Here is a 27,679-nt window from a genome sequence, read left to right on the forward strand (position 1 = left end):
TACATGTGGAACGCGTAATCGTAATTGAATTGGATAGCTGGTAATCGGTCTCCCTTTATTTCAGGTTTCGCAATCCTTTGTTATCTATCATCCTAAAGGATCGGGGAATAGGGGGAACAGCGATATATATCCGTTGCAAATAATTGCGAGTCGCGCGAGATCGCGAACGCAACATGCGGTTTGCTCGCGCGACATCGAGCACGACGAGTCCCTTTTTTTGCTTCGGTATTACGTGCACACTTTTTACTTATTGCGCGCGATCTATAATTGCAGGTTATTGCCAAGACTCTGATAACTCTTTTTTCTTTATTCAGCTCGCGCTTGTCGGTTCGGCAATTCGCGTGTGAAAGGGAGGAGAGGGACGAGGAGCGCGGGGAGAACCCGACCATTTTACACGCATGTATCGTGTCATCTACGATACGACGTGTCGTAATGTGTTTTACACATTTGCGTGCATCGCCGATACACATCGCGATCTAACATTCTACTCTGGCAAATTGTCAAACGTACCACTTAACGTCTATATTACGCGAATTATGCGTTCGCGAGCCTTTCGATTGTTTAAGAGCGGCGAGTCGTTTGTACGCATATAATCTGACATTTGTACAAAATAATTTCTATCGAATTTGTATAAGTATGTATATGTGTGTGTGTGTGTGTGTGTGTATGAAAAATATTATTAAATTTAAGATGATCTCATACCTATTCCCTTTAATGCACATTGATGATAAATTTGAAACTGTTGATTATATTATTATAATGTATTACGAATCTTATTGAATGATTAAGACATACGAAAAGATATCTACAGCCATAAAATTCAACGAGCAACGTGCGCGCATCGTGATTGATAAGTTTCAAATTAAATTAACTATCGCAACCCACATACACATACGCGCGCGACAAAAAGGGGTTTAAAAGGGATTCTAAATATAATGATCACTTTTTTCGAAACAGAAGAATCTAGATAAAGAAGCCTAGGTGTTACCGTCACTTTTCCAAGATAGAACAAGCTTATCGAAATAACAGAATCTCATATGGAATTGAAATTTCCGCAATTGCGAATCACTTGACAAATATTTCAGTAATTTTCTGTCACAAAACGGATGCGCAGCACTCGGGGGGAGTTGTCGCATCACACTATCTCGCTTTTTATCGTCGGGGAAGATGGAGTTTCCCGCGACATCGATATCGTTATCTTGATTTATCGTCGATAACTTGACACGACGATGATGACATCGTTATAAGACAAACGGCTATCATCGCGCTGCATCCTCCGTCGTCATCACCACAAATACCATTCCAAAATCGAAGACGTTCGATTTCTCATGATCGGCACGCGCACGCACAAAATCCAATATCGAGAGACAGCTTAATTCTCAGAGTCGCAGTTTAAAGCGACTACGACTATTACGCTGCGCAATGTCTGTGCAACGTCGACAAATTTGACGTTGCATTCGCGGAAAATCAGCATCGTAAGAACAGACGAAGGGGCGAGATGAAGATGAAGTTGAAGGGCGAAGGAGAGAACGCGCGGACGAGAGGGAGACTTCCTACGTGTCGGCATTTCGCGATGCACTCGCGAAGAAGGAAGGCGCTCGCACACGAGCAGCAACGCCCTCTTAAAGAAAGCGCGAAGGAAAGGAGGAGGGCGAAAGCCGGACGCGGAGAGGGAGAGTTTGCGCGCGATTGTGTGTAGACCGCGGTGTTAACAAACGGTACACTAATGTTTCACATCTCGGTTCTGCACCCCTCCCCCCCCCTCCCCCCCAACCTCCTTGTCGTCCAACCCGCCGACCCTTCGTCGTTCTTCGGTCCCTCGCTCTCGGTCGCTCCGGGTCCCAAGTCCGTCGCGTCGTCGGCTCGATCTCGCTCCCTCGTCGACGAGCACCTCCGTCGCTCTGCCGGCGAGTGAGAACGCGAGGTAGCAACTCGGCGTGCCGTGCACGTACGGTCGAGAGGTGACGACAAGAAGAGAGAGGCGACGGCGTTACGAGTTTCAGTGGTAGTCACTCTCACCGTGCTACGCAACACAATCACCTCGTCGAGGGGGAAAAGAGAGGCGAGGACGAAGGAGACCGGAGGAGGCGGGGCGAGGTTAGTCCGCGCCCACGGAGGGGAAAAAAGCCGAGCTCCGCACCCACCATGGTGACGTTAGAGGGGAGGCAAAAGAAGTATGGAAGGGGACAATTTATCCGATGTCTCTCTCACCCGCCGCGCCGGCTCACCAATACTCACTGACATTCGGTTGGCGCACGTGTGTGCGTGCGCGCGCTCGTCGCCAAGATATATCCGGTTGCCACCAGGTGAGCGTGTGTGCGTAGATTGCGCGCGCGATCGTCGATCAGTTGGCGAAAAATACATCGGTGCATCTCTTTTTCTCATCCAGGTGCGCCTTTCCGCCCTTCCCCCCCCCCCCCCCACCAGCGTGGACAATGGGATATACTTCCGCGATCCGCCACCTTCAACCGCCCCCTATCCGCCCATTTCGACGGCGGTCTCGCTAAGAGAGTGACAAGTACGCGCGAGGAGAGGAGAGTCTCTTCGAAAGAACTGCGCAAAGCATCCTCGCGAGACGACCCACGACCGAGATCCCTATCGCCGTCGCCGCAATCGTCACACGCTGGCGACCGTTCGCAAAACTTACTATCACAAGGTGTACAATTATCTTTCGTTTGGATAGCCAAAATTTGATTAAATAGTATTGGAAAAAAAAATACTCGTCCTTTCGCTGATCGATCCAAGCAGAGATAGTAAAGATTGCAGAATCCCGTAACAAAATCTAACAGACTCTGACGAGATGATCGACGCTCGGGACGCGTGCGACGAAACGTTCGCGCGACATTGTTACGTTAAACTGTCGGAACGAGCGTAGTACGCGGCGTAAACGCGTTCGTGTAATACACTCGCTGGAGTGACGATCGTGCATTTCGTACGATGTAAATGAGCGCGAGAGAGACAGACGAGGTGGGAACGAGACCGTGAACGACACACAGATGGAAATGAGAGAGACGGACGGACGAGGGAAGAGAGGAAGCGAGAGAAAGAGACGGGAATGTAGAGACACACCAATAAGGAAAGAGAAAGAGGCGAGTTGGCGTAGTCAAGTGTCGCGTAGTGCGTGGAATAAGGAGTGCGCGGTATCGGAGCTAACGCCGAGCACGAAGCAGGTAGGGGTACGAAGTAGCCGGCGATCTTGTCCTAGCGTGAAGGAGGAGGAGGAGGAGGAGAAGAAGAAAGAGGTAGCGGTGAAAAAGAGAAAGAAAGAAGACGACGATGGTGGGAGACACGGATCGGAGTGTGCGGTCGTGTCCGAGGTGGAGAAGGAGGAGGAGGAAGTGGTGGAGAATCAGTCGGCGGGAGAGAGGGCAACGAACAAACTACCGGGAAGAAGTCAGCGGCAAGTAAAGCAGCGCCGCCGAGGCTAAACTTCGGGATCTATCGAACTAAAATTGTCGTGTAGTTTCTGCCTCCGTGCCTCCCAATCCACCTACCCCCCCCCCCGTTATTTCCCCCTTCGCGTTCGCCCTCTCTGCCAACTGCTCACTCTTCTCGCCCCACCATATATCGGAGCGTGGCAGCATCTCGGCCGGTCGCGTCCCCCGACCGTCTCGTTCAACCCATCCCCTCCATGCGAACGAAAGCCGAGAACGAAGAGGGAAGAAAGCGACTACGGTGGGGCGTCACGAGCGAGGGCGAGCTATTCCGGCCGTTGCGCGAACGAGCGAGAGGCGAAAAACTGAAAGAGGAAAGGACGGAAGAGACCCCGACTCGCCCGTGCGGCGAGGGGGAGGGGAGAACGCAGGGAGAGAACGCGAGCGCCCCACGGGCGACTCACCATATTTTATTGTCGCGTTTGCCGACGCTAACCGCCGAGGCTCCGTTCGACGAGGAGAGACACACGTAGGGGAATGCCTACGACGGGTATCCGCGCGGGAAGAGAAGAGTGCCACGCACGACGCGCTACACACGGCGCGCTAATACGAGAGAAGCTACGCGTTGCCAACGAATTCGCGCGCGCGGGGGGTACGACAGAAGATTGTCGGCGACCGTCGGGAGAGCGTGTGGCAGAGGTGGTGCCCGTAACCCCCACCAAATCGCCCGCCACGTCGACCTGGACCCTCCCACCCGTCTCGCCGACGGCAAACCATCTCGCAAAAATCGTCCCCCTTTCCGCGGAAGGAAAAGAACCACGGCGACGACTCTGCCACCACCAAATACCACCACCACCACCACCGTCAGTGGCGAGAGAGAGTTCTCTCGTCGGAGCCGTTTCTCTCGTCATCGGGCCACCACCACTAGCGCGATACTATCGTTACTCTACCCGCCAGCGCCATCGGCACCGTGTACCCGTCGCCTCCTTCTACGACACGGCAATCAACCGTCATCTCGCGGAATCTCGCGAGTAACTTGCAGGGGGCCGCGTCGTGTTGTTCCGCGAGCGAGGGGGACGCGCGCTGGGCAACGAAACGGGCAGTGCTCATCGCGTTTGGGTGAATGTGGAGCAAAGTTATTTTCTCCAGTGACAGTCGCGTCCAAGTGCACGTCGAGATAACGGATAGAAAACGCTCGATTGGATTTTGATACAGTTGGGCATCGCTCGGAAAAAAGGAGGGGGTCTTACGGACAAGGAGTGAGAAAGAAAGAGAGAGAGAGAGAGAGAGAGAGAGAGAGAGAACGAGATAGAAAGGAAAGGGACAAAACGGGTATAACACAGACAAGGTCTGGTCCCATGTAGGATCTTGCGTCGGGAGCTAACCAGCCGGCGTGTTGCACGAGGCAAACACGCACCGCCGTCAGTTCGTACTTGGCGCTTTCGCGGAGCGCGCGCGATCGGTAGCGCCACGACAGGAGCCGCGGCAAATCGGCAGGTACGCGCATCGGGCGCGGCGAGAGGAAGAGGAGAGAAAGCTAACATAAGAATAAGAAGACAAGCGCGCGCGCCGCTCTTTCGCGAATTCCGAGCGCGTGATTGCGCAGGCCGTCGGCTGGCGACCGGCTGCGTGGAAGGACCGGCTGCGAGGGGATAAAAAGAGACGGCCGGTGCGCGCGTGATTCAGCGTCGTCCTCGTCGCCACTCTCCCGTTCTCCCTCTCGCTCTACCTCTCTCCCTCGCTCTCCTCCTCCGCTCATTCCTCTCCTTTTTCAGCGGTGTCCCACCGACACTCTCGCGCGCTCAACCTACCTATCGCTCTATTTCTCCATCTTTCTCCCTCTCCCTTCTCTCGCCTCCCCGTCCCACGCTCCCTCTATCCCGTCTACCCTTCTCGCTCCCACCCGCCACGGCCGTCTCGCTCGCACTCGCGTACCTCCGCCTTCCTATCCGCTAAGCGGAGGACTGGATTCCGTCGAAAAGAAACGACGATTCGGAGGATAGTCGCGACCGATCATAGCTGGCGCGTCGATCGGATCAACCGAAGTGAACTAGCCGCCGCGACTAACCGCATCGCGCGCGCTACACAAGTATCGCAGCGTCGCGCGCTGCGCGTGCCCTCCGACCTTTGCTTTTTTTTTGTTCCCTCCCCGCGACACCGGGGATATAGCGCGACTCGTGGTGCGCGTCCGGTCGGTGGCTCGCACTCTTTCTCCGGGAGGGACCCTCGGCGCGCCGTGACCCCCTTCGACTCGACGCGAGTGTGACCTCGGAGTGCACGCGGACCGTGTCGACGTTCGGGCGGCTTTAGTCGATCCTCTCGAGTGTGTGTCCGATACGCGCGTAAGCGTACTACGGAAGACTGAGAACTGCGACACCGCGATCAACTTGTTCCCGCGCGTGTTGACAGTGTCCCGAGTGTGCATATGCCAGCAACGGACCGTCAGCGATTGCGACGGGATAGCGCGCAGCCGGGCACCGGGTCGCGACGACGGGACGCGCGGGAGTGTCGTCGCCGGCGCGAGTAGCACCCTCGCTGGGGGTGGCGCGTGACGCGAGACCTCTCGCCGATGAAGTAGAGAGCGAAAGAGTGCACGGAGGATCCGACGAAAGTGACAGGGAAGCGTCGGGAGATGACGGGATTCAGCGAATGCCGCGGACTCTTGGAACGATGATCGCGTAGCGGCGCCCGACCATCACGGCCCTGAGCGGCCGACGCATCATGTCACAGTTCTCTTTTCGAGGATCGCCAAATCTACAGGTGAGAGAGCGCTCAGCTCGATCGCGAACCGAAATCGCACGCGCGAGTAAAAAAGATCACGAGCTCGGAATGTTATAGCTTCTTCTGTCAAACTTCTATCGTAATCGTGCCGAGTTTGACATTAGCGCGAACACGCGACGCTCATTGCGCGAAAATTCAATTAGGATCCTCCCAAGTAGGACGCGCGCGTATTAACATTTGCCGCGAGATTTCGAATGGAATATCTTCGGTCGACGCGAGTGATTCCATGATAAGATCGATACGGTAAATCGACGATTAGGAGACGCGTAAGCGAATAGATAAATCGGGGACACGGTTGTAATGTCAGAGATCACGTTGCTAATGCCGGCGATTTCCATTTTTACACTTTTCGAGCCAAACCTTTTAGTTCGGCTTTATTCGTATACCGTTGTCAAAAATTACATATTTTACACAGCGGCCGCGCGTATATTTCAAACAAGAAAAACAGAAATCGAGATTATGAATTATCCGAGAGATAAGTGAATTCGTATCCTATAAATAGTGCGCCATACGAAACACCGTATATATTTGTCTGCGCATTTAATGTTTTGTTTTAAAAACAACGTGACATAGGAAATTGATCTTTTTTTTTTCGACCGCGAATTATTTATTGCGCGTTTGTATCGTTTACCCGACATGTCGTGTCATTCTTTTAATTGCACGAGATAATCAATTGAATCAGCAAAGAATCGTGTATTAGTTTAAACCCGTTCCGCATCGCGGAACTAGTTATTAGCGAATTAATTTAAATCAACTATACTGTTAACATTATTAAGTATACTTGTAATTTGACTTTTGTTCTTTCCCGATTTGTAAAACTAATCTCGTTTAGTGCACAATTAATAATTAAAAATAACGTGTAGCTCAAGCTTTCGCGAATGTCCATTTTTAGATAGACAATTCTGTTTTATTTCGCGCCGAAGTGATTAAAAGTCTATTCCAACCAGGAATATCGAATCTGAAAAACATTGTAAATCTTTTTTGTGCACACAAGTTACATGCGGTCGATATGCGGTCGCGATATTATTTATACTTGGCTTGCAATAAATTCGTCTACGATTTGCTAAATCACATTTGTTGACGATATATTTTATTACGCTGATAAAAAAAAAGAATATATAAAAAAAAAGAATATATTGAAGTCTCTTACATTAATAAAATTAAAAAAGAATGAATTTATATGTTTAGCAATACAATATATCTTTATACATGTATAGTTTGCTGTCGTGCTTTCTCTCATCTTTGTATGTTTTAACGATGCTTCGAACCGCCTTTTTTCTCCATGCAATCTCTATTGTCTATTCAAAGCCTTAATTGAGCTTGTTTGAGTAGTAAAATGCAATTAATGATTAAATAGTATTAAGTATTAAGTAGTTAAGTAATATATACATATATGGTTTTGCACTCAAACATCATATACATCCGTGTACCTAACACGACAAATATCCTTATTACTGACTATGATATGGACAAAGTGAAACATTGTCGGAGCGATTACAAAGCAACTTTGCCCGGTTAACAGCGTTGTCGTCTGCAGAAATTACGATTGGCTAATGTCGCACGCTTGCGCGAACTGTGTTTAAAACGCCCTCGTTATAAATAATTCTCGTCATTCGAAATTACGATGCGTGCGACGTGTCGTTAACCCGTTTTCGCAAGGCGTATCGAATAATTTGTAGGGGGAAGAATCTCGCGGTGGCAAGAGAGAGAGAGAGAGAGGGGGAGGAGAGGGTCGCGAAAATGAATAGCCGTTGGCAAGGCTGAGAGGTACCGTACCACGTGTCCTGACACGCTGCATATAGGTATATATACCTCTCTCCGTGTGCATATATGCCGCGCGTAGCGCTGAACTGAGAACATGTGTTGCCACGCCTAAATGATCGAAGAGCCGAGCGTTCGGCGGAATAATTATCTTGTCTTACTAACAACGAAGGTTTTTGTCATAATAGGTGCCGTCGCATTTGCCGTTGCGTTTCAACCGTGTCTCGAAAAGTTGATGCGCGCGTATATGTGTGTGTGCGCGCGTACGACAACATTTTCCTCTTTCCATCTGTCATATGTAGATGTTGGAATAAATCTCTCTCTCTTTTTTTTTCGATGTATATGAAATTTGTCGAGACATTGCCGTTTGAGAAAAACTACGCGTGGCGAATGTTGTTGACACAAATGAGTGCAAGTAAAAGGAATATCGAAGATATGAAGAAATGCCGGCGCGCAAAACACGTTACAAGTACTTTATACGTAGTATGTCGTTAAAGTGCTAGATAAAATTGAACGGTCCGTTATCGGTAAGCGTTACTCCACTTATAGCGCGGTTAGAGAACCAAAAAAAAAAAAAAAAAAGAGAGAAATAATTATTAGGTAGTCAGCGCACATTTATCATCGACATACTTCCGATATGAGTGAGTCGTTGGACACAATAACTATCACACACTCGCAACGAAGCGATCCTTTTTTTTTCCCCCCTTTCAATTATTTATCGTTTCACGCGCGCATTATATATTTCACAACAGTTTCATAAAATATATCGATAACAGTTATAATCGGAAGAGAAAATTTTTCCTTTAGAAAGCTCTTGAGATATATGACAAAAATATATCATAAATTTATTGAAATTATGTAACCTGTACAATGATCCTCTTAAAATAGCTTTATAATTAAGAACGACTTATTACATTGCGTTGATCTTGATAATTGTATCGTGTATCGATGATGTAATCCACAAGTTGACGTTGCGGAAATAGTAAACCGGTGGCACTAAACGGACATGTAAATTTATCATCGCGACGATTCCAAACTTGTATTCGTGTGAGAAATTCGCTGTCGATCTCTGAAATTCTTCATTTTATTTTTAACATTTCCCGTTCCATCTTATCGTATTTTCCATAATTTCCATCCAATATCGCGTACGTTTGAAATATCCTCTATATGTAAATGATCGGGAACGATATTGACATTGACCATTACCTAAATTAATCCGATGCGCGTTGATGTCGACACGTCTTCGGACACGAGCTGCAAAAATGGCGACGATACAGCTCTCGTCGTTTAATTCGGGCTTTGAAAAAATGTCGCGCCATAAATACGAATGTCCTTTTTCTTTTTTAAACCGCACGGCGGTTGCATTAAATTTAGAATGACGGTGAAATTCATATCGCTAATCCGTGTCGGTCAATTTAATTGAAATAACGACTTCTCGCGCTCGTCCCGTTCCCACTTGTCATCCTCTGACTCCGCCGCGTTATTTTTGTCGCGCGATTTTCGTCACTGATGTATCGAGGGACCGAGACGCCGCGGTTAAGCCTACGATTTGTCACTCCACCAACAGCGCACAAAGTGTCACGATACATCGCTAAACTTGAACTTACGATGAGGAGATCGTACGGCGTTCCTAATCGTGGGCGGATAAATTATATACGTATTCGAACGATCGTGTCTCAATTTATTTTCTTTTTTTTTTTTTTCACTGAAACAAGTCACGTCTGAAATAAAATGACACGCGATCGCTTACGCTAGTTACGACGATCGCGAAATTATACGCGGCATAATGCACGGTTGACAAAGGTGCAACAAAAAAGGACTCAACCGAAGATGAATCGAAGATTCTCGCTTGGAATTTACCGTGCTCTTTGGCTGAGATTACATTCGCGATAAAAGTTTGCACCGATTGGCCATTGAACAGAGAATTCTTAGAATCCAGATTCTAGAAATTCTCTGATCAATCAGTACATCTGACAGACGTTTTATCATGTGAATGTTAAATATCAACTCTTGATGCAATACAAGAAAGATGTGTCAATAATCTATAATATATATAAAATATATAAAATATTTAATATAGAGTATAAATTTGCGATCGGATTAGATTGAATCATATCGTACATTCTAGATTTAATATTGTACGCTTGTGTATCATATTCCTTTATGACAGATACGTACGCGAGACACGTCAGTGGATTTTATCGAGTCTTAAATAACCCGTTACGATATTTCCTGTTATCGCTGTTCGTCGAATCATCGATACGGATGGACGCAACACGGCAAAAAATCGTGCACGATACACCGATATGTCAGTTTAATCGTAATAACTGATGCTATCGTGTAGCCAGCGTGACGAGAATGCTACGTAAATGACTTACATAACTAGATTATATCTTGCGCATCTCTCAGCACACCGTGTATACCGTGATACGATCAGAGTGCCATATGTATTTATCTGTTTTGTGTGGTCCGTTTCTACTCGAATCTACTTTGCAATCAATTATGTATCTTAAAGAGTCGTGTATTTAAAAAAATCATGTATTTCTTCTTTTCTCTATGAAAATGTCATAAGGTACACGATTACGATGCTATATTATAATAGCGGATAATATCGCGAGTTGAAATATTTCAAATTAAAAAAAAATTAATTAATTAAAAGATATGAGAGATGAGAGAGGAAAATATCTGGTTTGCGACATAAAAGAAAAAGGCATTTCGGAGCCCGAAACGTTCGATAACGGAAGAGATGAGAGAAATGGGATTCCCCATTGACGACGAGCACATAAAAATTATGAATGGCCATATTATTGCAAGTTGGCAGAGCGACAACGTGTCGCGGCGCGTTATATATGTAGGTGGATATACGTATATATTATTTATATATATATATATATATATATATATATATATATATATACATATATATAGATACGATCGGACCGGTAGTAAGTTTGCGTCGAGCAGTTAGCGCTGTTTCACTCGCTGACTTGGCGCTACTCGAGCCGGTCTCTAGAGCTGACTCAGATCCGCCTCTGCCTTTCTCTCTCGCTCTTTTGGCCACGATACGTTCGCATTCACATCGTATAAACGACACGAGAAAATCGGAAAATTCTCATCGACTGTGCGAACCGTCTTAATCAGGATCCAAATGATGGATCGAAAATTTTCCCATCAATTATTTCCTAATCGTAATTACATTGATATCGAATTTATATTATACCTGTACGACTCGCACACCAGACGATCCGCGTATCTCTTATCGTCGGGAGGTTCTCTCAGCTTTGGACGCCGGTGATTTTACACGCCGAATAATTCTCCCACACGATAAGTAAACGGTAACACAGTAGCCGCACGGCCGTAACACAGTAACTCTCTTCCGTAAGCATCGTCGACGAGAATGCGATTACGCCGACGCGGGCGAAAGTATAGTATCGCCCTATTCATGTGTGCGGTACATGTATACACGTTCGTCACAATGTTAAACCGAATATACGCGCGTACGTACGTACGTACGTACGTAACGCTATTGTATCGCCACCGGTGCTCTTCCGATAACGCGCCGTCGCCGCCGTCGTCGGTAATCGCTTTACGGCGAAACTTGGGTGTCGGATGACGACTTCGCACAGTTTCATCGTTCTGCTTTTGTCGAAATAGTGCGCGAGCGAGAGGTCCTCTCTCTCTCTCTCTCTCTCTCTCTCTCTCTCTTTCTCTCCTCCCCCGCAAATGATACGATTGTACGGGCTATCCCCCTCATGGATGATCACGCCAACGATAACACCGCGTTTTGCTCCCCTCGGAGGCACGGGAGTGTGACCGTAAGCGATTAGCAGGGAGGAATCAATTAATTTAGCTGCATATCGCGCGCGATATCAAATTATCGATGATACTTTGCGCGAAATGCGATTTCATAGATCGACCCCCGATCGCGGTTACGATTATATAACGAGGGAGCATAAATTTATTCTCTGCGCTCTCGCGAAATAATAGATAAGAATGAGCGCATTAATTAGGAAAATAATTATTATTTATACAGAGGATATATAATTTGTATTTCATACGGGATATAACTGGAAGAGCGTATTGATTTTTTCGTTAGGCGAAATTGAATCTGTAAGAATAACCGATTTTCCCGGAAATAAGAGGAATCGTTATATTTTTAAATTATATTGTTGGTTAAAACGTGACTCCCACAGTTATTTTCGAACTTTTTTCTGAAAAGTTTATGCGGCTCGTTGCAATTTGCATTCGCGAAAAATGTTTAATCCGTTTTGCACAGTCGCGACGTATCTAATTAGTTTTATTTTATACATTTGCTTTGGATCATTTCGTTTAATTCTCTTTGATTTTTAGTCATTAGACATATTTTTAATTTAGAATTAGTCCATTAATATTAGAAATTAAATTTGCAAGAATAACTGATTTCCAGAAATAAGGGGAATCATTATATTTTTAAATTATACCGTTGATTATAAAGCTCGTACAGGTTTTTTGCAAACGTTTTTCTGAAAAATTTATGCAGCTCGTTGCAATTCGTATTCGTGGAAGATGTTTAATCTGTTTTGTACAGTCGCGACGTTTTTAATTAGTTTTAATTTTTTTTTAACTTTTTTTTATTTTTAATCATCAGACATATTTTTATTACAGTATCAGTTTATTAATTCCCAGGACTAATCCTTAATTAACCACACGTATTAAGCTTCAAGTTCTCTCAATCTGCGTAAGATTTCATTCATCCATTGGATTCAATCTCGTCGAGTTTGTAAAATATTAGCAATTGAATTTGCAAGAATAACTGATTTCCAGAAATAGGAGGAATCACATACATTTTTAACTGATACTGTTGATTAAAAAATTTGACTGGCACAGATATTTTCGAATGTTTTTCTAAAAAATTAATAAGATTCATTGCAATTCGCATTTTATAAAAGATGTTAAATTAGCTTTGTTACATTCATGACATTTGTAATCAGTTTTATTTTCTATACATTTTGAATCATTTTGTTTAACTTCTTTTTATTTTTAATCATTATTCTTAATCATTTTAATCATATTTTTATTATAGTATTAGTTTATTAATTTTCACTAATCTCTAATCAACCACACACAGTAAGCTGCAAGTTGTCTCAATCTATGTAAGAAGATTTGATTCATTCGATCTCGAGTTTGAGAAATATATTTGATTCATTCTATGTGACTGCGTGGAATTAGCGAAGAATTTTCACGTTTTTTCGAATGTAACATTTAGCAAATAGAGAGAGAGAGAGAGGAAGGAGAGAGAGAGAATGAGGGGGAGGAAGGGGAGGAAAGAAGAGAAATATGAATAGTGCGGGGTGGGAACATAAGTGAGTGCTGCGAGGCCTAAACACACACGCGAGGAAGGTCCATCAATCTGGCTTGGAGTCAATATTGACTTGGCTGGGCCTCGTTGCAAAGAGGGCATCATCGGCACGGATAAAGAGGATCGGATCGGTCCCTTTTCGCTCGCGGGACACGCGTGACAAATGCCCCGCGCGCGCAAACACCGGCGCATCTGTGTCCACAGGATAACCGATTCTCTTCCGAATGGCCTATAAATCCTGGAAGTGCAGTCGCTCTGCGGAGGTCCGTCGTACGTTTCCAATTCGACGTACATCCGCTATCCGCCTTCTTTTTACCGAAGCGCTTTTCTATCCGACAGCCAGGAACATCACGTCGTAACCGCGCTCGTCGTCGATCTGGGCTTCTTATTCGTTTATCGTCGCCCGCGTTATATCACAGTTTAATCGAAAAGCGAAAAATGGTACGAGCTTCCGGATATCACGATGCTTGATTCACAATAATCATATTATGCGAAATATATTTGTCGTTTAAATTTTTCTCCGAATATCGCATGATGGATATCGATATTTCTCAATATGAATTATTCCCATATTCATCGTGTGGCACACGGGTAAAAAAAAATTCACTTGTATCGGAAAATTTTCAAGTTTGACGTTTAACTACATATATCTTCTAGAAAATGTCAACTCGTCATTCTTCTTACAACGGATGTTTTCTTATCGCCGCTTTTCGCGATCGAATCGCGTCGTTATTTGTTCCTACGTCGACGCGTAATCGTAAGATGCGTGGTACCAGGTGCTGTCGAATACCCTGGTCTTTATAGTGTATCGCTCGACGGGTATCCCCTCTCCCTCCCCATTTACGACCGCTTTAATCCGAGGACATCCAGTTTTCCCTTTTTCCCAGGCTGGAGATGACGATCCATCGATCATCGACCTCGCAGCGCAATATCGGTTTTTCGCGAGCGGCTCGTCAGGTATATCCGAGCGTACCTGAAACGACGCAACGTCCATTGGCCGATTCGTCGAGATAACTTTTCGCGCAAACTCCTCGAAGGTGTCACCCGACACTAAGTGCCGGTGCGCCGGCGATGTTCAGATATCCATGTACGTTCGCCGACGATGAATTCCCGCCTCTCGGCAGGTAGCTCGCAACGACCCCTCGCCGGTTTTATCGCCAACCGGTTTTTTTTATAGTATACGTATCGAGTAACGGATGTTCGCGCCAAGGTTTACACCGATTCGGGCGGTAAGTAACGTATAATTACACTTAGAGAGCGACCATTTCACTCATATTAACGCCCATCTCATTAGTATTATATTAATGAGATCCGATGAAATCGAGTCGATTATTTTTTCAGTCGACGCTTCATATCACTTTGCCTTTCCCCTAAAATATCCATAAATATTAATCCGAACGCGATACGCGAACGATACAATTTGAGTTTTAACGAATGGCTGGCGTGCGGGGAATGATAAGAACCGCCCTGAACGGCACGCGAAACTTTCGTATAAAACGAAAAAAAATATTTCGCATAGATACGCGAGAGTGAACCTTGGCTCACTTTGCTTAATTCTACGATCTTGATGTCTGCGTTTAATCGTAAGAATGATTGGATCAATGCCCGATCGTAACGAATGTGATTCGCTTCGACAGTTTCGGCAAATGGAATGAACGAAAAATCGATACTGTTGTCAAATTATTGATTCGCAATGCGTTGTTTCGCCAGGAGATATCCACGAGACGAGAAATCGCGCCGCCTAATTACTCCTTCGATCCTCCTTATACTTTAAGGCAAAAAACAGTGATAACCAGTGGTGCCTAAATGCAAAACTCTCATGTATAATTTTTCTCGTATCTCTTAATTAATTTTTGACAACACTTTTTTGATAAGCTAGACAATATTTGTGATGAACGTTCCGTATATAATATGAATTATATAATTTTAATAATAAAATCGTTACGAAACAATAATGATCTTTCTTTAAAATATGCAATCCCTCTATAATCTATCACTTTACAAATCTGATAAAAAAAATTACAAGGTTTTGTCTGCAAAGAAAGAAAGAAAGAAACGCCATGAAGCACGACCGCGCGACACCTCGCAGAGGTGATATAGTTGCCGCTTGGGCTTGCACGGTTGGCAAGCGGTGCCTCGATGCGATCGCATCCAGTAACTCCCGGCTCCGCCACGCCAGGCTTCCTCTCTCGGATACTAGGACTGAATTATGACCCGTGGTCGCGGACACTCGCCAACACGCTTCGTCGTTTAACCCTTTGCCCGATCCGGAGTCCCGGAGCGCATTCTTGCCATTGCCGGCTTTTCCCTCCAACTCCCCGGAATCTTACGATTTCTGGGGAGACAGAGAGAAAGAGAATGGTCGATGTATGGTTATGCGAAGGGACCGGTTCTTTCGCCTTTAAGCGAATGTCGATCGTATTTTTTGTTAAATCGAAGGTTTCTCTTTTTTCGCAAAATTACGCTTTCATCGAGAATATTTTTTCGTTATTTAAACAAACTCGCCGACGCGAGACTGGATATTATAATTTTAAGACACACTCCCCTCCTCCTCTTTATTGGCTAGGAATTCTATAACGGAGCTACTTTATATTAGCTTTATCGCCGATCGAAATGCCTGGTCGTGCCTGTGGATCGAAACGCGGCGGAGATACGTTATTTACCGTAGACACGCACACACGCGTTTGACCATCGTGCGACAGTTGGCCCTCGAAACATCGACGAGACGCATCGAGGACACGCATTAACGCGACTCCGTCCTCTCACTTTCTTTCTCTCTCCCCCGACGCCATAATGTGCATCGCGCATGGGTTTTTCGCCCCGACACAATGCATACGGGGATTTCGACAATATGTTTGGGGCCGTCGAAACGAGGCAACGGATGGATGGATGGATGGATGGATGGATGGATGGATGGTTGGAACAATCGCGGGGGGAGCGGAGAGTCTCTCCCGGGGTAGGGATATTTTACGGAGGGTTTGTTTAGGTTCCCGGGCGCGAAAGGCACTCAACCCGCTAATCTATTTAGCCGTAGTGTTTGATATGGAATTAATGAGGCCCGCCGGCATTATGCCGCTCGGGGCCCGTAGATTTTCGATTTAGCTGTGAAAATAAAAGGGTGGAGGGGGGGGGCCTGATGGTTGCGCGATCGCGTTCGCCTTTTCAAAGTGCATAACGGGGATAGTCTTTGGCTGTTTTACGACATGCCAGCTGCGTCCTAATACTTTAACGATATTTTGTTACATCGAAATGTCAATGCCAATCTAACGAGATGCGTATAATTTCGCAAGAGTTTAGTCTGAAAAAAATCTTACTGTATCTAATTTTAATTACAAAATTTTAGTATTACAATATTTAATATTTAATTATAATTTTAATTAAAAGGAAGAAAAGTTTGATTTTAAATTTTCAATTTAATTCAATTAAGATTAAATTTATATTTTAATGTACAATAATAAGACGTGATTAATTTAATGTGAGATAAAAGTTTGTGAAAAAGCTTTAATATAGTTCGATTCTATTTAATATAGCTAGAAGAAAAGAAAATCTACATTGCATATATACTGATCAAAATTGTCCGTCTATTTTACAGTGCCCTGTGACAGTGAGCTCATCGTTGGCGTCGTCCTCGGCCTCGCCGCCGACGGTCGCGATCTTAAACGCGGGCGGAACGTCCCTAGTGAGCAGCGTAGCCGCCGGTACGACGACGAATCATCCCCTGGACGTAGCCGGTCTGTCGCAAGCGAGGATGGCGGTGACGAGCGCGATCGTGAGACCGTCCGGCAGTCCCACCGCCTCGGTCAGCCCTTCTCAAGGTCACCCGCCGCCGTCGGCCGGCGGCCCCGCCGCGGCCAGATGCTGCGACACCGGCCGGCCGATCTTTACCGATCCATTGACGGGCCAGACCGTCTGCTCGTGTCAGTACGAGCTGCTAGGCGGTTATCAGCGTCTAGGTGGTCTACCCACGGCCGCTCTCTCCATGTACAGCGCGCCGTACGCGGCCGCAGCCGCGGCTGCGGCCTCCGAGGGCATGGCCGCGTATTTTCCCAGCCTGGGCGCCGAACAGGCGCCCTTTTACACGCCTACGGTGAGTCGATTCGCATTATCGAATATTTGACGATTAAGAAAAAAAAAAAAAAAAAAAGTCGAAGCGAGAGCCACGAGACTACGCAAAATCCTTCAATTTACGAGATCCGGCTGTTTTATTTCTTTCTGTTTATAAGCGCGGAGGATGTTGTTCTAATATTTCATTTTCGCTTAAATAATCTCGAAAGATAAAATAAAGTATATCCAGATCAAAGTATATATCTATGATAAATGAAAAATAAAAGGCTTATTAAGAATTTTTATAATTAAAGTTCTATAAAAATACGTTTACACTGATGTAAATTAAACTCATTAAATATTATTTTAAATAATTTAAAGAAGAGAATAATCTATAAGATAAAGATGAAAATATTTTAATAATCTAAATAAAGAGAAGATGGAGCAATTTTATCCAGATATCCAGATACTTTTTTTCCAGATGACAAAAATTATTGCTCGTGTTTACATGTAGTTTTTTTTTTTTTTATGTCCAAGGTATATGTCTTTTTTGTAGCTTAATTGCGATAAGTGATAAAGCGTTCGATTCGACCGTAACAATATTTTGTTTCGTCGGGGTGCAACTTGGTCTCCAGAATTCCTCGGCGGTGTAGAGAGCGGTATGTCGACAGGCCTGAGAGAGATAATATCGCTGCACGACTAAAGTAATTCGTGAAACTAAGAGTATCGTGATTTTTACGATATCATCGATGATAACGTACCCGGAAACTTTCCGAATTCTATATCTATCTTTGTGTGTGAGCCTAATTCTACATTTATGCGCGACATTAATAAAACAGCTAAAAACGAGATTAGCAAATATCTCTCATAATGTAACGTATTTATGATGTAGCTCTCTCTCTCTCTCTCTCTCTCTCTCTCTCTCTCTCTCTCTCTCTCGTCTCCTTCGTTCGCCATATCGTATGTTTAAATACTTGCGAGCAGAAATTCCACTATAACGATGCTAGCGAATAGTCGAGATCATTGTGTAATCGGGAAAATTTTCCATTATCCAATTTAATTTCTCGTAGATAGTAATGCAGCAAATTAATTTCACTTGCTCGCATTCACTTGTACAGGGGATGATAGCAAAGTGTCGGATAAAATGCTCAACAGCATATTTAGGGTAACGATAGATAAATATATGACACGGTGCATATTTGTGAATATTTGTCCACGTGTAATTTCTGTTTTAAATACTTTTACCATTCATAATTAAAATAATATCAAGTAAGTCTCGCGAGAAAAACAGTTGGTTTCTATATGTAATTATTATATTAATATTTTTACGTCACATTCCTTATGTAAATATGACGTTCTTGTACGTACGCTGTCGATATAAGAGTTTCTTTATGTCCGGATAAAAGAGGAGTTGCAACATGAGGTTTTCGGGATGCTACTCGCATTCGACGTAAAGTGCACGAGGTTAATGTCTGAACGAAGTCGAATCCGTTGGAACGTCGGGATGCGAGAGGCTTCTATCTTCGCTTCCGCGTTCCTACACGCTACCGTCGAAACGGTTCGATGCGGTTCTCCAATATCGATAAACGCCGAGTCGGCAATAGTGGCGGCATTATATTTGCCCGTAAAATTTTTATCGCGCGGATTAAATCCCGTATCGCGAACTTCTCTATATTTCTGTATCACCGAGCGCGCGGATTAAATCTCGAACCTTTATATTCACGATTCTCGGCTCGAACGCTCGCGCCAAATGCTGCGTGTTTATTTAGGAGATGAACCGATTCGGATCTTTTTTGCACGTCGATTTTTCCTTTTACTCGGTCGCGCTTGCTTCTCTATTGTTGATTCGCGGCATCGATACAGAATTCAGAAGAGGCGCGTGTCTTTACCTTTGTCGGATCACTCGCGGAAGAAAACAGCAAATTTATAGATTCGTCCTGTCGTAAGACTGTCGTGCGCTGTGAAGCCGAGATCATCAGAGTGCTGTTATCGTCGCTCTTTATGATCGAGCTTAAGGGACGAGTGTATAGCGTAGTGACTGCTCGTAACGACGCAGCAGATTGTACAGCTTGCGAATTTCGTATAAGCGACGTTTATGATAATCCTCCGCATAAAACCATCAAGTGTCACTTTTTAGCAAAAACGATACTACGAGCTTCCGCTCGTAGTAATTATTTCTGTCGTGATTCTGTAAATTTGTATCGCGTTTAACTCATGTCAGGATCAATTTTTCCAAAAGCATCGAATACCGAGATACCGAGTATCTCTCGTTTGTTCGTTTTATCTTTCCGTCTCATATTAATAAAGATTAGTATAAATATAATTAAAATATTATTATATATACGATACGCGTAATTAGAAAGAGCGAGAGAGAGAGAGAAGAACAGTGATTCTTTATGAGCCTATTATATCACCGCTAAATGAAATATGGCAGAAATTTAATAGCAACCATCTCCTGTCGTATAATCGAGGTCGCGAGGTTAGAGAAGCAAACAAGAGAGCCCACACACATCGATCCTAATTATTACTATCAGCGCTGTGCCAGCTATTCTTTCATCATCGCGGTCGATCCAATCGGAAGATTGGACCAAACTGCGCGGCGATATGAACTAATTGCGATGCTCGCGTTCCTAAAAATGGATCTCCCTCGGCCAATTAACCGCATTCTGCGCGATTTCATTTCAAAAATCGCGATAATTAATGATCGGCGAATGTGCGCACGTGCAAACTCTCCGATGAATAAATCCGCATGACGCATGCAAAAATCCGCGATTGCTCTGTAAAAATTGTCACGATGTCACGCTGCGTGTGCGCATGTGTATTGATACAGAATATATTATTCTGAGAAAAGTGGAGGTTTTATTTAACAAAAAAAAAGGCACTTCTCGATGTCACGTGTCTACAATGATGTTTTTATGCAATAATTTAGAATATATAAAAATGCTCTAAGATATAGCAATCCGTTTTATTTTCTGCAATCGAGCTATGCTTAAACGATTCTTTCGATATTTATATTCGATATGTTTACGTAATTATAAAAACGAGCGTGTATGTATGCGTGAGTGCGATTTACCATCGATATCGCTAATTAATCGCTAATTACTGTTCTTTATTTAACTTCTTCACCGGTGCCCTTTCCGTTATATCGAACGATCGCAGAATTGAATATTCAAATGTTTATTCGTTTATATTGTTACAGCCTGCTGGTCTGGATCTCAAAGAGAATCTCGGCGCCGGAGCTGCGGCGGCGTGGCCTTATCCTTCGGTTTATCACCCTTACGATGCCGCTTTCGCGAGTTATCCCTTCAACGGGTGAGTCTTGTGTAACTATATTTTTTCCGAATTAGTGTATTAATGTATCATTGTTCAATTACGAGTGTTGAGGGTTTCGCGCGTGATATGGAGCGGCTGTTTAATCAACCGATTGCATCTCGATGCAAATGAGCCAAGAATTTTTTATTTTCGTTGAAAACTATTTTACCGTATAATTGCCGAAAGAAACCGACATTGTCTATATCCATCGACTTATAGATAGCACCCGCGATATCAAATCTGTCAGGAATGTCTATTCACATGAAGGGTGAAAGTAGCTCGAGCGAAATAACCATGACGCGCGTCGCCTTGCGAGGGTGGCTTTTATAAATTGATAAGAATTCCCCGAAAGATCCTCGCGGGAGATATGAAGAAAGTGCCATGTTATAATTTTATTTATCTCCTCGACGTTGAAATCTTATAGAGAATCGATGCTTTTAATGTCGCCGAAACAATGTTTTACAAATGGAGTTTATTCGCGAAATGTTTCTCGCAAGAGCTTACGACATCGTTCGAACGAGAACAAATCTTAATTAACCCCGTAATCTCCCCATAATACTATATATACCATATATATATTTTTTCAACGACGCATTTTAATGCGTTTTTCCATCGCGAGCGAGAGACATGATCAGGTTTATATACATGCCCTCTTCCTTCTTTTCCTCCTCCACGATATAAACTCTCCGTGCACGGCGAGATAAGACGGCGAGAGAAACACATAAACATTCCAATAAATTAGCGCTCAACTGACCCGAGACTGTCGCCACGGCACTTTTTCCTCGCGTGCGCTCAGAATCGGTCGCAGCATGTGTCACGGTGACGCGACCGGTGAAAGGTCTCGTTTGATAAATACGATTGGACACTGCGACGACGAAGATTAAAAATTCGGAGAAGCCGAGCGACACGCTGAGCGCGAAATCGATTGGTCGCTCAGAGCCGGATATCGATTAATTAGCCTGCGTTTCCGAGATCCTTGCCTGCTTTTACGCTGATTTTCGAGAAGTTCCGATAATTTTTCACGTGTCTCATCTCCAAACGAACAATGATATCCCGATAGCGCGTATACGAGTGTATCTCGATGACTATGAAAAATGATTAATAAATAACTTTTGTTATTAATTATTTAAAAATTGTTATTATATTATTAGTAAATAATTTATTAAACTCGCCCTCGAACGTGCTCTTGAAATGTTTCTACGAGCATTTATATAGGGAATATCGCAATTGGTTGACTTTGATGCCATGACAAATGCAGACGATTGACGAAGTGCTATGCTTTCGAGGAAAAGAACAGTTCCGTCGATAGGACCCGAGAAATTTGACGTTGCGCTCGGAGCGTTTTATCTCTCGCATTAATATCTACGAACGAAACGCGACGTTTGTCATAACAAGCTTGATAAAGATTCAATTCGCAGCGCACTTTACGTCAATGCCATCGATCGAGGCACTTGATAAATTTTTGCCGACATGTGATTGCGTTTGCGCTCCCCTCCCCGCCCCTTCTCCCGGAAAAATAAATATACATAACAAGCGAACACACATACGTATCGGCGAGGGGCAGGGGAGGGACCGTGTTCGTCCAAAGGCGAAACGACGAGCCGGGTTGACAACAGCGGTCTACGTGGAATCTATATTGCCGTGCGTGACGCACTTCCGGCGATGGCTGCTTCGTATGCAAGGAAGCGATCGGGTAATACAGCTTGCTTAGCATCCATTCGGTCTAGTCGCGACTGGGAGATCGAGGTTCTCTCTTTGCGGGGACCTACCTACCTACCGCGCCGGGTTCGCGGACTCACGTCGCACCGGAAACGCGTACACGCGCGAGTTCTACGCGCTATTAGTCGTGAAGTAATTGCGCGACTGCACCTGCTCCAGTCGGATTGACGACGATCGGAAGAGGAATTTTATACCTCTTGCTTCTTATCAAAGGAAACGTTCAGATAAGCATTGTATACAATTAATTTTTTACATCTGAATAAATTAATTTTTATTTTGGCGCTTACTTTGGCTAGCGCGGAAACTTTTCGTGCGGAAAATTTCATTCCAGATGAATGAATTCGCGTGACAAACGGAAAGAATTTTCTCGACTCGCGTACTTTTTGTCGAATCATAACCGGCCGTGTGAAAGCGAAAAGTGAAAAGCTTCTTGCCCTTGTGCAATTATATCTATGCGAAGAAAAGATGCGTCGATCCTTAAAAAAATAATATATCGAGAATCACTCGAGAGTCACATCGTTATCGATGTGTCTTCTCGTTAAAAGAATGAAATGTTAAAATTCCTATTTTCATCAAAAGCGAAAGCTAATTTGTAATTTTAATTAGTATTTTATTTTTATATTTTATAACTTTTCCGTGCATTTCACCATCTTGTACGGTAGGTAGTACGCCGAGGTTTTCTTTCTTCATAGCTTCTTGTCACGCACAACTCTCTTTCTCTTCGCACCTTACACCGAGCTTAAAAGCGGGCAAGAAATTATTACGTAGCGTATCGTGTTCGTCGAATGTAAAGCGTGTACTTTATATACGTGTAATTAATTTTCTTCCTCCTTACCATTATTAATTATAACAGTATACGTGCTGCAATTTTCATTATTATAAAAAAAAAAAAAAAAAAAAAAACCGGCTATAATTTAGATATCGATTATTCATCTCTCGTTAAATAATTTGTTAATATTAATCGCAAAACAATTATTATTAATCTCGGAAGTGAAGGTCGCGCAGGAGAATACGTATTCGTGACGGAGAATTTCGGTAACGCCGGGCCCGAAACTATCGTCCTAATCGGAACCCGGAGGTGCAAAGAATCCCGGCATTATGCACGAGCGTGCGCGACGATCACTTAACATGAGCATACAAAAAGCCAATAATGCAGCGTTGGTATGCACGATTGCGAGGTCTCGGGAGCGTGCGGGTTAACGGTCCCGTCTTTCCGGCGGATTGGCCCCGCTTCCGGAGACATATAGGGTAGACAATAAGAAGGCGGCGATATCGCGCGCGCGCGCGCGGGGCCTCTCTCTTTCTCTCGTTGTACAGGAGGCCCCGCGAGCTCTCTATGTCCGGCATCGTCGAGCCGATCGTGCGTATTACGTATTAAGTACGGTGTTCGCGCAACGACAAGCCGTGATGTGTCGGCACGCGCTTCGAATCTCTCGATGATCTCCGTACGACACGTGCATCCTAATGTAACGAATTCAGTCAGATGGTCAGAGGAATCATCAGCCAAGTATCGATGATACTCTTTGAGGAGCCGCGAATTCAACGATAAAGTCGCTTTTCCTTATTGCGGTAACGGGAAAAGAGAAAGAAAGAAGATTGATAATCTTACAAAGAAAGACGCGTTAATGTCTCGCGGTCGAAGGGCGGAACGATCTTTGAGGCAAAGACCGCTTTGACGTGATTATTTGGAAATTAGAGCCTTAAACGCGCATATCTCTTCCGATAGGACTCGAAATATTCGCGGCTAATGAGACGAGGCGGGGCCGGCGTCCCGCGCCCTTCGGCACCCCGCCCGTGAGATACGTCTCGCGTGGATGATGTACGGCCGTTTAATGACCCGGTTTCGGTCCCAGGGGGGATGGTTTTTGCTCGGCCGGTAAAGGTTGAGGGACGTATCGGGTGGAAAAGTCAGTGACGCTCGTTTTTCGTTGGAGAGAACGAGCGCGCGCGCGCGCGCGCGCGCCTTTTCCCTCCTTGCAGACAACATGCAGATGACAGCGATTCGTCGAACCGCATGACAGGCGGCCCGCGGAATGCACGCCGTTCTTTTCCCATTAGGCTTAATGGACGTAGATTAGTCCTGCCCGGGTTATATGCGCGCGCCAGGATTTAATGACTCGGCCTCGCCCCTCTTCCCGTCGGTACCCTGGGGGCCCTCGTTTCTTTACAGCCGGACACGTGGTCGTGAATAGTGCGCTGTTGCGCTCTGATCGCAAGCAGATCGAAAGGTTATCGCTACTTCTTGTGCAACTTTAAATCAATTTTAAACAAAAATGTTAGGGAGGATCTATTTAACGCGAGACTGTTAATACGACAGGTTATTTCGATCAAACCGAATGAATAATTCATAAGAATTTGTGTCTCGATTAAGAGATCCAGGAATATCGAGTGGAAAAAATGTCGGCATGATAGATGAAAAAGTTTAACGCGCGCGATAAATTATTCCGCATTTTATTCTCCACGAAATATTTCTTATACATAAAGCCTTGGCGAGATAGTTTATAGCGACTCGTATGATTTTTGAATTCTTTGATCGAAGATAAATTTTGGACAATAAATTTTTGCGAATGATATCATTCCAATAATTCCTTTATCGAATAAAACTTATCGAGTAGTACTTTCCCGTTACCACAAAATTATGCCCCGCAATAATCGATTAAAGTTTCGTGGGGACACTATCGTATGCACATCGGTATATAATGTGTAATTAAATATATTCGAGAATGTAAGAAGAAAAATAAGTAGTAATATAAAAAAATCACGATATACTCCATTTATCGAAATAACGATTTAATAAATTATATAAACGGTAAATTTATTTATAAAATCATTATAGCAAAATCTTTCAATTATTTCTCATTAATTGAAATATAAATAAGCACAAAGATTAAACATTGAAATATGTGAATAAATTTTTTAAAGTTTTTTAAATTAAATATTTAAAAAATAATAATATTAAATAGTACTTGTTTTCATTTTTTTCTTTAAACTCTATAAAAAATTTTATTTGGATTACAATGATAATACTTTTTCACGCAATGAAACGAGTACCAAAACCTGTCGTGCCGATCTAAGAGTTAAACTCACGGTCCGTCCAGATACATATTTCTATTAAACTTTATTTTGTAAAAGATTCGCATTCTTTTTGTTGGCGTGTAATTTAGCAAACGGGAAAATAAGTGAACAAACTAATTAATAGCAATCGCCGATCTGTTTCTTTCAGCCACATATCACTCTGCGAGAAAGGGTGGTTCAATAAATTTCGATAGGTTCGACGATAATAGTGGAGAGAAGGGCGAAGAGAGTAATAATATAATCACGGCTAAGCGATAATTCTCAGCGTGACTTTAATCGCAGACGACCGAGTACGTTTCACGGACGGATTTAAGCGATCGTATGACAAAATAGTGCACCGTGTATCATTCTGTATAAACCCTGTGATATTCGCCGGAAGAAGAGAGAAACGGATAGGCAAAAAGGGAGGGAGGGAGGGAGAGAGAGACAGAGATATTGTTTAATCTCTGTACGTGGAGAACCGCGTTGCGACACGTGTACGTACACACACGTACACGCGGTCAAAGAGAGACTCTCCTCCGGTGAGACGCGCTCTCGCCGCACACATCCGACCAAGTTTACGATCGATCTTTCACGCCGCGACCAACTGGTAATAAAGTTGGATGCGGAACAACCGAGTGTCACAACGCGGTGACAAAACTTTTCCGACCTCCCGGGCGGAGAGCGCGAAGCGCGAGGAGACGCGCTTCTAAGCGCTTCTAAGAGCTTAACGCGATGACATCGGGTACACGTACACTTGGGCTTGCCCGTCGTGTAAACTGCGGGAGTGAAAATCATGCGTCTTCCCCGTCTCTCTTGCCGCGGTAACTCGATGCTAATAAGCGGCTCTCTCATTCCACACGTGTCGTTTCTCTCGCCGCTTTCGTATCTCTCGCTGTTCTCTAATCAACGCAAATATTTATACGTGCTTCAACGTATGAAGCACGTTGTCGAGTCGTCGAATTGGCCCACCCCCGCGACATTCACTCTCCTCTCGCGAGTCCCGTATCTCTTTCTCTCTGTCCCGCATGACTGATTTACGAGCACCCGCCGAAACTATACGCCGTTGAAGCCGTGGAAACTTACGAAAAGTTTTTCATCGTTGTCCAAAAAAACCTTTTACCTCGAAATTTCGCGTATATTATAGTTTGCAACAGTATTAAGCTCGGCTTCTCGATGCAATCTAAACCACGCGAGGATTCGGTTTAATAAAGAATAAGGAATAACGAAACGCATAAAGTCTCTTATAAACGAAAGCATCTTACATTTTTCTAAATACGCGAAACTTATCCACCGCTGGAGCCGACGATGTAATGTCTCCACTATGATGATCGATTTTTCTACCTGAACGAACCTTGGTCTCGTGTTTTCAACCTGTCTCACGAGAAGACTCGCAAGGTCGCCGCTACGGAAAGCGGGTGGATCAAAGGGAACCGCAAACCAGTCTAGCCGCGGCCTCGCGGCTGATTAAACTCAAACGCGGCCACGAACGAGAGACAGAGACGATGGTGGTAGTAGCGGTGTGACACGATGGTGCGCAGACTATACGGCGAGACTGCGGGACAAACTGGATGGAAAGATGCGCGCAACCCTCTCTCGTGCGTGTGCATGAGTCGGCCCGCGGAAAGATGGCGTCTACCGCACCGAAATGGCCGCGGTAACGTGTCTGATAAAACATAAGGCACGACAACCATACCTGCTGAAAAGGACCGTCGAGTAGGTCCTACGGAGAGACAGAAAGAGAGAGAGAGAGAGAGAGAGAGAATAGGATGGAAAGTTAGTAGATATCATCCCTAGTTACGACTGGTGACGAGGGGCGGAGTCATGCCGACCGCACACCTGCCCCGAGGTGGACTGGCCTTGGTCACCTCCGGTTTCCACCCTCTTCGTAGGCCACATCTTGATGGACGCGTTTACGCTAACCGGTCGACGGGAAAAGGACGAAAGAAATGGCCGGCTTTTAATGGTCGACTCGAGAGCCCGTTGCGAAAGCATAATCTGAACCTCAAAGTTTCGTCCTGGAAGAGCATCTGGAAACCGGTTGCTTTATCTACGAGAAATATATATTCACGATAGCGAGGGATTCATCCTGTTCCGAGGTTGTTAGCCGCGATGCGCGGTCGTCCGGTTTGATGGATAAGTCGCGCGGAGAGATCGAAAATAGTAGTAGCCTTCGTGCTATAACACAGTCGACCCGGGTATATGCAAATTGTCTTACACGAATTTATAATTGGAACACAAGTGATTATACGATGACATTTCATACATTTGGAGAACGTCGCCAACAATAATCGAT

General features: G+C 44.6%; 1 protein-coding gene and 1 long non-coding RNA gene across 2 annotated transcripts in view; one reads left to right on the plus strand and one right to left on the minus strand.

Annotated features, from left to right (window-relative positions):
* LOC138942647 (uncharacterized) overlaps positions 1-27,679 on the minus strand; it is a 273,249-nt gene that overhangs the window by 53,287 nt on the left and 192,283 nt on the right. The gene's annotated exons all lie outside the window — the stretch shown is intronic.
* Positions 4,261-27,679, plus strand: part of Mirr (iroquois-class homeodomain protein mirror) — a 29,775-nt gene continuing 6,356 nt past the window's right edge. Inside the window, exons 1-3 of the mRNA XM_070312975.1 lie at positions 4,261-6,134; positions 16,847-17,341; positions 20,498-20,610. Of these exons, the coding sequence (XP_070169076.1) occupies positions 6,096-6,134; positions 16,847-17,341; positions 20,498-20,610 (647 nt within the window). The 5' untranslated portion in view covers positions 4,261-6,095. The remainder of the gene's footprint in view (positions 6,135-16,846; positions 17,342-20,497; positions 20,611-27,679) is intronic.

The sequence above is a fragment of the Polyergus mexicanus genome, unplaced genomic scaffold, assembly GCF_030449975.1.
Source record: "Polyergus mexicanus isolate NDT 795.1 unplaced genomic scaffold, iyPolMexi1.0 SCAF_23, whole genome shotgun sequence".
NCBI lineage: Eukaryota > Metazoa > Arthropoda > Insecta > Hymenoptera > Formicidae > Polyergus > Polyergus mexicanus.